The sequence below is a fragment of the Anopheles coluzzii genome, chromosome 2, assembly GCF_943734685.1.
Source record: "Anopheles coluzzii chromosome 2, AcolN3, whole genome shotgun sequence".
In the NCBI taxonomy this organism is placed as follows: domain Eukaryota; kingdom Metazoa; phylum Arthropoda; class Insecta; order Diptera; family Culicidae; genus Anopheles; species Anopheles coluzzii.
In genome coordinates, this window is record NC_064670.1 from 87,280,705 (window position 1) to 87,292,381 (window position 11,677).

The 11,677-nt window shown below is 41.4% G+C and overlaps 1 protein-coding gene across 1 annotated transcript; it reads left to right on the top strand.

Moving 5' to 3' along the window:
- The first annotated feature begins 1,155 nt into the window (after positions 1–1,155).
- Positions 1,156–2,945, top strand: LOC120951605 (craniofacial development protein 1). The gene is made up of 2 exons (XM_040370405.2): positions 1,156–1,347; positions 1,513–2,945. The coding sequence occupies exon 2, from the start codon at positions 1,524–1,526 to the stop codon at positions 2,403–2,405; it is 882 nt and encodes a 293-aa protein (XP_040226339.2). The 5' UTR covers positions 1,156–1,347; positions 1,513–1,523; the 3' UTR covers positions 2,406–2,945.
- Positions 2,946–11,677: the final 8,732 nt, after the last annotated feature.

Below are 11,677 nucleotides of genomic sequence, written 5' to 3' on the forward strand. Positions count from 1 at the left end.
AGTGAGATTTGAGTAATGGTCGTTGGTGTTGATACCCACGTATCTGACCACACGACCATTTATATAGATTTTTGCTCGGAAAGTTAGAAGGCTATATAGGTCATGATAAGATGAAACTTGCCGAAACACATTGCAAGAAAAGGATAGCAATATAATAATCAGTTTTAATACGCCATCTATTGATCAAACCAATGAAGCTGTGGAGCTTTCATTTTTTTTTCTACGGATATTAAATTTTCCAGTCGTTTAAGCTTAATCTGTGGCGCTTGAGAGATTTGAATAATGGTCGATGCTGTTGATACCTATTTATCTGACCACACGACCATTCATGTAGATTTTTGCTCGGAAAGTTAGAAGGATATATAGGTCATGATTAGATGAAGCTTGCCGAAACACATTGCAAGAAAAGGACAGCAATATAGTGTTGTGAGCGCACACCAGTTAAGCTATGGAGCTTTCATTTTTTTCTGTGGATGCATAATTTTCCAGTCACTTAAGCTTCATATGTGGCGCTTCGGTTGTTCAGGTCGCCAGTGATTTTAATATCTTCAAAATAAGTTTAATGCTTAAACTGTTAGGGAATATAGTTTTAGGTTTTTTTTCGTGAGTACAGGCGGTCCCCGAGATACACGGTTAATGGGGACCGAAAACGGCCACAAAATACAGCGTATCTCGAATTTCCGCGTAAGTCGAATCTCGTGGTTTCCAGCTAAAATATCAGTAATGTTCGTGTAATTTTGCAAGCAGGGGGAGGTTATAGTTACTTTATGAATAAGTTGATATGATTCTACTGAATATAACAGTTTTAAACCATTTGAAATAGTTTTTAACATTCGATCAAAACGGAAATTATTTGGCAATTTAAAATTGATGTGTCAAATCAGTACAATTTGCTCAAAGAATTGTCAAATTTAGAAAACCGCGTATCTCCGAATCCGCGTATAAGAGGTACCGTGTATCTCGGGGACCGCCTGTATCATGAAAAAAATCGGTAGTTTTAGGGTGCTCATCTGTGCATCAGTAGGCATTTCAAAAATCGGTAGAAATTCACATAATTCGTTATTTCTGGTCACTCTGGTTGATAGCGCCCATTCGTATATGCGCGAGAGTCGAGTACTGCAGATTGGGCGCCCGAAGCGGGGCCGAAGTTTGACAATACAGCGAGAATCATTGCGCTTCCATCTGTTTCACTCTTTGTCCACAAAGTGCGAGTTGGTTCTAGATTTTGGCCGGCTTTTTCTTCAAATAAAACTTTTCAATTAGCCAACTCTAAGTGCTGGTGAACGAAAATTTGTAACAGACTATCGGAAAGTGCTGTAAGAAGAACAAACACACATCGTTCTAAAGGTGCGTTGTTTTGCCTATATGCTTGCCGAGAAGCAATTCAATCGCTTCTGCTTGTGGCTTTCTTCGGGCGTGACGGAAGGCGTTATCCTTTTTGACGTCCTTCCGACCAGCTTTTTTTTTTTAAGGAAATGCTCTATAAGCTTATGTTTTTCATCTTTGCAACAGGTCCGCAAACTATGAACCAGGAGGATTACCCGAGCGACAGTGATGCCAGCGATGAAGACTTCCGCCCGGACAAAGAGGATGTAGAAACCGGAAGCGAGTTAGATTCGAACGACGAGGAACAGGAAGAGTGCGGTGAGCAATTGGAAGGCAAATCGTCCAACGGAGGTGGTGCAAAGCGCAAGCGAAAATCAGATCCAACCAGCAGAAAAAAGACAAAGGCAAATGAGAAGGAGGTGAAAGCTCACCAGAAAGCTCACCGATCGGATGAAGAAAAGGACGAAGAGTTAGATGAGGAGGAAGAGAAGCGAAGGACCGATGCGTTGTGGGCGGATTTTCTAGGCGGTGGTGGCAGTAGTGCGACCAGCTCTAGCACCAGCAGCACCCAGCAAGCCAACGGTGCCACTTCCACCCGCACCAGCAAACCGAGCGTGGAGGTGAAAAAGCCCGTTACGGAGGTTAAATCCTCACCCAGGCCAAAGGTGCCCGAGAAGGAAAAACCAACTGTAGCACAGCTGTTTGAATTTGCCGGTGAACAGATCGTGCTGACCGAAGAGGGAGGCAGTAAGATTTTAGCTAGTGCCGAGAGTGAAAAGTCCGCTACGGTGTCCACACGACCGGCGGCACCGAAATCGATCATTCCTTCGCGCAGTTCCTCCGGCGGATTGGGGGCAGTATTAAATCAACTCAGTAAGAAAAACCAGCTGAGCACGCTGGAGAAAACGAAGCTCGATTGGACGAGCTTCAAGCGGCAGGAGGGCATCGAGGAGGAGCTGCAAACGCACAACAAAGGCAAGGAAGGGTTTCTGGAGCGGCGCGATTTCCTGGAGCGTACCGATTTGCGTCAGTTCGAGATAGAGAAATCGTTCCGGCAAACGAAGCGAAGTAATCGATAATTACCATCACGGTGAGTGCATTCAATTCCAGCATCGATTCAATGTCGGTTTTTTTTTTTAATTATTGCAGTACGTACTCCGTAACATGCAAAATCCTGACCCTACTGTATCTGTCTCTGCATACCGATTTAAGCAAAAAGGATTCGTTACCTTTTTTCTAGATGGTGACAGCCTTTCTCAAATTGTTGTGACATAGTCTGGCAAAAAAGATTCAAACAAACTAAACCGACACTTGCAAGAAATTGATTTATGTCACCAAATTTCGAGAAAGGGTGTTCCCGTCTTGAGAAAAAGTAAAAAAAAAACCTTGTGCTCAGTAACTATATTAAGAAGCAATTGCTGACCCATCTTTGTACTCGCGTGTAACTGGGATTAGTAATCAATATTGTGTTTGTCTCTCCGTACCGATCTAGTATAAATAGAATTAAGCATTATCAGTTTACATTCAACCCATAGTGATGTAGAAAAAGCTCTCCTATATATATTCTAAACAACCACAAAATAAGCTGACCAATAAAACTGCTATTTAAATTAAAATTACTTTAGCTCTTTGAATGGTTTCTGTGTTAAATTATAAAACATAAGTTATTAATGTTTGTGGGAAATACCGTTCCATTCACTACGTGATTTGTTTGTGTTTATACACTTGCTGTATTGGCACGGCTACCTGGCTGTACAGCAGATCATCGGGATATCAAATTCCACATATTGAAACATTTGATATGATGAAAGTGCCAGCAACGTCCTGGCAGGCTCAGTTTAATCCATTCTGCATGCTAGTCTATTTTGACTATTACTAGTTAAATTGGCCCAATTACAGGGTTATGTAAGAGGGTTTCGATGGTATTTTATAACTTTAGGGTGCGTGCTAAGAATTTTTGAAAAGGCAACGCAAATTCCAGGTGACATTTAGTTCCAAGGGATGCATTAAAAAATACTGATTCAAAATTCATGCTGATCCTGGGATTAATCCAGAACCCATTTCCATGGAGAAATTTTACTAAAATCGTTCCGGGTGCTTTAACTGATTCCAACCTCAAATACCGTCACCATATCACTGGTTGAACTTCGATTCCCTGCCAAATGTTTAATTCGTGCGTTTTAGTTGGCACGTTTAGCGTAACAAAAAAAACCGAAATTTTTCTCGTCAGGTCATGAGATATTTATATTTTTTCAAAAATCGAGTTTTCCATACAAACGCATGCTTTGTAATTGAACTGTCAGCCAACTATCGACCAGTCAATTAAAAAGTATGCCAACAAAAAAGCATTCAATTATGGAATTCTGACTGTATGTGTTAAAATTTGTCATTAACCTGGCCCTGGTACCAATCATAATCCATAACCGATCTTTTAACTGATCCTGACACCATACCGGTCGTGGAATTGATCCCGATCCCATACCGCAGTGGACCTTTTTAGGATCACAGATCAATTGGTTTTGAAAACACATTTGCCGCGGCCCACATTTACAGGCATTACATTTTGTGGATTTAGTTCAAAGCTTTTTGATCAAAGATATGTTAAAATCTTTTTCTAGACATTCCTGTTGAAATGTTTATCTCGATCATAAAAAATGCACGATGTGTAGTGCATTCGGCTTTTCTATTAAAAAAAATCTTTTGGGGACCATTTCTTTTCACGCCTCGGATCACAGCTTGGATAACTGCTACAAAAACCATACCGGTCTAGACATTGATCCCGAACTCATACCGGAACTTACACTAAACCCATAACGATGCTGGAACCGATCCTGACCCCATGCAGATCCTGTTACATATACCTACGGGTACTGGAACTGATCTCAAACCCATACTGCTCGCTTTTATAATTCGGGACTTGAATAGTATCTGAATCTGTCTCAATCATGGCACTGTGCGAAGCAGTATAGTTGTTTTCCCTTTTTTTACATCAGAGGGTCCCGTGGTGCTATTGTCAACTCAGACAATTTAAAAACATGCCCATCTTGGGTTCAAGCCTCGTATGGAATGTCGCCCTAAGCAAAGATTGACCTAAGCAAAGATCTGGCTGCGTGGTACTTAATAAGTATCGAAAGCCTGTAATTGCCGGTATGAGCTGTTACCCCTAAAAGAATGTTACTTTTTTGTACAAATATTTCCGTTACATTTTCATATACTATTCACGCTCGGTAATCCGTATTTGAATCGAGAGCGGATTATCGAATGATGTTTTAATGTGTGTGTGTTATAAATTTTGTGTTAAATGTGTTAAATATTTTTGTCACGGTTCTTCAGTTAATTATTACATTACCTACATTTTCATGTTATACAAAGAATGTTAATAATTTTAAAAATAGAAGGATATTTATCTCTTTCATCATATTTCACTAATTTTAGCCAAACATTGTTTCATCTCATGAATTTGATTGTCAAAAGTGCGGATTGCTGAGCGTATACAGTATCTGGACCTTTAAGAGGCGAAAGAACTCCGTTGGAGCCAGAGCCTCTCTAAACTATTCCAACAACAACAACAACAGTATCTGGACCTACAGTAGCGGCTACCTAAAGTAGGACACCAATATTCTGATTTTAAGGCATCCTTGACAGTTCCTACACTTATTGGAAAACTATCCTAACACATCGTTGATGACATAAAATTTAGGCCAATATATGAAAAAATCCCGAAAAATCACGCAAAAGCCTGCAATTATAGAATTCTGACTGTAACTTGTATCGTTCTTTCCTTACTCCTCGAAACACTCAAAACCAAGGCGGCGTTGCGTTTTCCATAACCAAATCGGTTGCCATTGTTGGCATTGGCTCTTTGCGTTTGACGAATTAACTTGATCGTTTATAACTCAGACGGATTAAGAATGTTAAACAAAACAGCAATTTGAATTTATAATTAGAACTGATTGTTTCTTTACGAAAAATAAATTGATGTTATCTGTAAATTGTATAAACTACAGTGGTGGTCACCTAAAGTCGAACGTCCTACGCGGACATGACCGCTACTACAGGCATTCGATACGTATTCAGTACCATTCAGCCGGATAATCAGTCCATGCTACGGGGGAAAGGTCCATTCTAGACATCAACCCACGACGGGCATGTTGTTAAGTGGTGCGAGCTGATGACTGTACGAAAGGTCCCCCCCTGTCCTGTCTTATGTTATGAAGTTATGTAAAAAACTAACAAAATCTTCAAAATTACTTAATTTCTGTTTATTGTAAAGGATAAAAAAACTTTGAAATACTTACTTATTTATCCTGCGCTACAACCGCTTTGCGGTCTTGGCCTGCCTCAGGATTTGGACAGTGTCTATGTCTCAGAGGCATATGTGAGTACAGGTACAGGTGTCCCCCGAGATACGACTGTATTTGGGACCGAAAAAATGTCCCAAAGCAAGGCGTAAGTCGAAAAAGTCGTATGTCGAATATCTATGAATATTAAGTTTATAACCGAAGTTGAAGAGTTGAAATTTATGATATCGTGTATTTTATTTAAAATAATGTTTGATAATGTAATAATTATATTTTAAAAACCGTACACAATATCGATATTCACGATAGGGTAGTTGTGGAATCTTTGGAAATGTGTGTATAACGGTTATCAGCCTAGATATTCACAAAAATACATCAATTTCTTGTCAATGACAACTTTTAACTGTCAAAATCAAAATCGTCGTATCTGCGAATCGTCGTAACTCGAGGGGGTCGTAACTCGGGGGACGCCTGTACTATAAAGGTACTATATAGCCCCAGCTTCGTCCGTCGCGACAGGTTCTTTGAAGTGAACTGATTTTTCAGGCTGTAGAATGACCGGTTCGCAGCCAGCACCCTTACGCGCATCTCAGCTTCCATGCTATTGTCGTTGTTGACCTTTGACAAAATAGGTGAATTGTGGGACGACTTCAAAAGTTCGTTCACCTATCTGTACGTCACGACCACGTAGGTTTGGATTATTTATTGGTAGGTCCGCTGATGTTGCCACCATCAGTTTGGTCTTTGCCTCGTTTATCTGAGGCTCTCTGTCGGCTGCTCGATCCTTTGGTAGGCTTCTGCTACATAGGAGAACCGAAGACCAATGATTTCTATATCATCAGCATATGCCAGGATCTGGGTTGACTTATAGAAGATGGTTCCCGTAGTCTCCACCCTCTAGTCGCGGATGGCTCTCTCTACCGCCAAGTTGAATAGGAGACAGACAAGCCCGTCCCCCTGGCGCAGACCTTTAGTGGTAGCAAAAGGCCCTGAGAGTTGACTTTAAAATACTACTATGTACAGTCATTATCCGATATACGCTATCGTACGGGACCGAGCGCAATAGCGTATCTCGAGTTTTCGCGTATAGCGGATTTGTATGGAAAAATAGTTTACACTACCAGTTCGAGGGTTGAAAAATATCGCCACAGAGTTTTGCATTAAAGTTTTTTGTTGTACAACAGGTATCTTTTGCACAAATTTAATGCAAAATGCAAAAAGAACATTAAGGAAACTCAAAAAGAGCATAAAATATTTCAAAGTATTAAAATATTTGTAAAAAACACATGGAGCTGTCAAATTTAGAGCAATTGCGTACTGCGAATTCGCGTATATCGAGTATTGCGTACTGCGGATAATTGCTGTACTTTTAAATTATGAATAACAACCAAAACCATATTGGCCAATATTGGCACGCTACGTGATCATTTTGTTAAGGAATGGAGGCTTTACATAGGCATACCTGAAGCGTGTCTTCAACTGTCAAGGATGTCCGATGAGTCTGAAAATGGGAGAAAATTAGAGGTTTCCGACTTAAGGTGACCGCCACTGTACATCAAACAATATAAAAATTTAAGATATTGATATAAATTTTCCTGTGTCTCGTAGATTCTGCTTATTATTCAGTGTGTCCCAACTTTTCATTTGTTTCCTTTTCTTTTTTTATAAAACTCTACTTGGCTCTCGAAACTCTACAGTTATGTCAATATAAATTTCCACGTATCCACCCTGTGTACTAGATCATCTCACATTTATTGCTTGATGTCAATTTCTATGTTTGTTGTAACAAAACCAAATTTGCCTCCGCAATTTCGGTAGAGTCCAGACAACTCCGGACAAGTCCGAATGACTCCAGTTAAGGCCCGATGACTCCGGACTATCTAGTTCGATACCCGAAGGTTTCGGACGAGGCTGGTTAAGCGGAGTCCGCTAAACACCGGATGAGGCTGGACGATTTTGGTCGACTACGAGCGAAACCGGGCGTTTCCGGATAGTTCAAATACTCCGAACATGTCTGAGTGACAATACAGATTGATATTAATGCAAGAAAGAAATATTTAATAGCTACCTTGTCTGAAATCATACACACTCTTCGAGGTTTGTCCGAACGAATACATACAGTAATTTCCAAGATTTGTAATTGTAATTCGGGTCGCTTTCGGATGGCTTCGACCCGATAGGTGCGGATCGAGACTAGTTTGGAGTCTAATGGACGAGTCCAGAGACGAACAGAACCATCCCGACCCGTCTGGACCTCATGAGGAACGGACTCACCCCCGATAGACTGGTCTTAATATAACTATATATAATTTTCTCTCTTGTTTTTACGTTCTTATTACTATCATTCCTTCCTCACTACTACTATCACGTGTCGGTCCAATAGTCATTAACTCGCACGACTTAACAACATCCTCGTCGAGGGTTCAACGTTTCGATCGAGATAGGACGTAGGACTTTTGACTACCCTGCTATGGAGTTTAATTAAAGGTAACAGGTAGCCAAACCCACTTGTGATTTAGACAGGTCTAGATCGCCTACGGTTGTTGCTCTCTGTAGCATCAAAATAATTCTTTCATTCTTTGGCGTGTTTTCGAGAAATTTTTTTCTTGATCGTATTTTTTTACATTGTTTTGTAATATTCACAAAATGGATACATGGTTACTGTAATTCTCTATTTGCAAAGGACCTCTTTTCGTTTTTTCTTCTTGGCGGAGTTTCGTAAAAAAAAATTGGCGGAGGACCGCAATCTGATTTTTTACCTTATTTTTGTTCTTAAGACGGGAGGACGAACTGTCCGGATGAGCACCGTTCTTATCGGATCTGCAATTGCTGACAGTTTTTTTAAGTGTTATGATTTTACAAATAATTTGACTTCGATAAGACTTTTCTGTAGTGAGTTTATAGATACACAGATAAACTGGTGGCTAGCGTTGATTTTGGATGCGGTCCGCGCAAATATTTTGAGAATTGCTTAAAGCATTGCAAACATCTATTATTACAACTTTTAAGTGCATTAAGTTTTCCAGTTTTCCATTAGGAACTGTTAGAGTCATCCGTTGTCGCACGGAGCCGCTAGTCTGCAGCCAGAGTTTCTACGAGTCCGGTCGGTTCTACGAGTTCTTCTGAGTAGAAGCTTCAGTCTGCTCCAGAGTGCTTCGAACGGCTTCAAACGGCTCTGTACGGTTCTGACCTTGGAATGTTACATCTTTGATGCCGATGGGAGCCCCTTCTGGATTTGTCGTAGTGACACCACCATAACAAAAATAATCAGTTAATATCTAACATGTATGATTCATTAGCCTTGTTTTCATAGCGCATATTCTGTTAGAAAAAGATAAGTCAAACACAATTTTTCACGGAAGTAGAGGAAGTCCTACAGCGTTCTGAGAATTTTTGTTCGAGCAATTCAAGCTATCCACCTATTAAACAATTTAGTTAATAATACTGATTTGAAGCAGGTTCAAACTCCTTCAATGAACGAATTGTTACAAAGATGGCATTTTTAATGTTTTTTTTTAACTATTAGGGTGTATTTTTTATTCTCAACTTTGCGGCCCCCAAATCACAGCTAATTTGTATTTGCGGCTCTCTGATCAAATGAGTTTCACACAGCTGTTTTAATAGATCTAGTAATTCTTGAACTGAAGGCTCGTTTTCAACTAGAGCAGGTGATCTGATGATCGGTGTTTCGATTAGTTCTAATCACAAGCTCGATTGCATGATGTGTAATCGTTTGTTTAGCCGAACAACCTGAACAGTTGTGAGTGAAAATGAGAATAACAGTTTGATTTTTATGTGCTAAGAAAGTAATCCATATTCTCAAAATTGTATTGCTGTGTTAGAACACTTAAAACCCCTTATTGAACAGATTGATTTCTTGCTATAATCATATTTGTATTGCAAAGGGTGAGTGTATCATCTCCGTTGAACTTTGGTGGTCAAATAACTCAACTCAAGATCAGCCTGTTATCACTGTTTACAATAAGCAGGAATAAACCGTTTAACATACACAACACCGTCTACCACCAACACCTCGTATATCATCAACTACCGACGGGCAAAGGAAGCAAACAGACTCAGAGATGTTTTTCATTTGTCCACTGTATTTTTATCACAGTCTAATCAACCAGTCGAAACCAAACAAAAAACTGCTGTAGTTTGTTATGTGCCTTAAACTAATTTATTGCGCCTCACTGCGCTCTCTACACTGCTCACATCGCAACGTCTTTACATATCTTGCACACCCCATCCATATCTTCGTCACTGGGGGGAACTGAGGGTGGTGATATTATTTTCGCCTAACAAATTGATTGCTCGTGCTTGTCTTGGTCTCTGATAACGCGACCAGGTATGCAATTACCAGTCCACCGGTAAACAATTACTAGACGCCCGGTCCCGGGAGGGGAACACCCCCTGTTGGTGGGGCAACAATGTAATGGAGGGTGTCAAGGAACGGAGCAGTTACCAGTTGACACCCGGTTCGACAAAACACGCAGCAAATAGGTCACAACACCGCATTAGATACGCCTCTTTCGTGGTAAACAAACAGTAAACAACCCTTTTACAAGCGGCACAATAAAAAAAAACAACGACGACCACATCGGAACCGGTGGCGCTGTTTCCTAATCCGTTTCTTTTGCTTCCCACGATTTCGATAATCTGTCGATAAGATGGAATGAGCTTCGCAGGCAAGGCCACATGATTGCAAATGTTTTTTTACCTAGTTTTTTTATCAAGTGCTCCGTTCCAATGTATTGAAGGACAGGCCTTATGCTTGATAACAACAGCCCATTACCTAACGCAGAGCTTGTAAAGCATGCGTACAAAAGGGCTATTAAATGTTTCAAGCATTCGTCAGTGGTGACGTGTCGCGTAGGATCCTTGCTGCTTTGTTGCCAGCATCTTGTCGACATACGATACAGGTTCTAGATACATCGACACGCCAGATAAACCGGACAATGGAGATGAAAACAAGCCCAACGACTCGAAATGCATTGACTGATTGACGGACGGTGTGGTGCGATAGCGCAGATTAATTTTGATCACGCTTCAGACAATGCACGTCGTGGTCGTTCTTTGTCCCAATTGGCAAATGGCGAGGCTCGAGATGGCTGTCTCCGTTCCATATCCTTACTCTTAATCATTATGTATGTTTAATTTTTAACATAAATTTTGAATACTTTGAAAAACAAACTCAAAGTGACCCACATGTCATGCCCATTCTTCGTCGATTGATAAGAAACATGAAACAGCCACGGCAACCGCAACCTGAGCAATAACGAAAACACGTCCTCAAACAAAAAAACGTACCTACTGTGGAATTTCCATTCATGTTTTTTTGCGAAAGAAGGAAAGAAAATACCACGACCTCTCAGCATAGAAAAAACCGGTTTGCGCTGGAAAACGACGTCTGACTGGTCCAGTTATGTGCAGGTCGCTACCTTCACTATCATTATGGTCTCTTTGCTACTACCCCAAAATGCCCTCTTGCTGCCAGCTTCTGATTTCCCCGGAAGAAGAGAAGCACCCAAAAAGGTACGATCAGCCGGGGTCCGGGAATTCCTTTCCTAAGCTGAGCAATAGGGCGATCGTTCGCTCCTGCGACCTGCGAGTTTAGCGTCCCCTTATCGCGACGTTCCCCGCCCGAGGTGGGCGGGCTGAAGTGCATCTTGACGGATTTCCCCTTTGCGCACAGTTACAAGAGAGCCAAACAAACACACACACACACACGCGCACCAAAAACCGATGGCGCGCACACTGGAGGGCACAAAGTCCACGGCAGTGTGTGCGCTCGAGCCTCCGTGAGTCACCGACGGACACAACAAACCGGTGTTGACTATGTAACAACATAAACCTCCGCCTCCATCCCCCAGTCCAACAACTCCACGAGCCTACAGCGGTGTGTGCGTGTGTTCGGCAAGAGTCATTGTTGGGAAGAGGGAAAAACACAACCCTCACCACCCCCGCCAGTCCCCAATCAAGGAGGAAGGGCTCGCTTGGATGGCGGCAAAGGTGTGCGCAGCATTCAACCGACAGACGCGATTGGACGC

Excerpts from the sequence above, each read along its gene's own strand:
- LOC120951605 (XM_040370405.2), top strand. The coding sequence starts at position 1,524 with ATGAACCAGGAGGATTACCCGAGCGACAGTGATGCCAGCGATGAAGAC.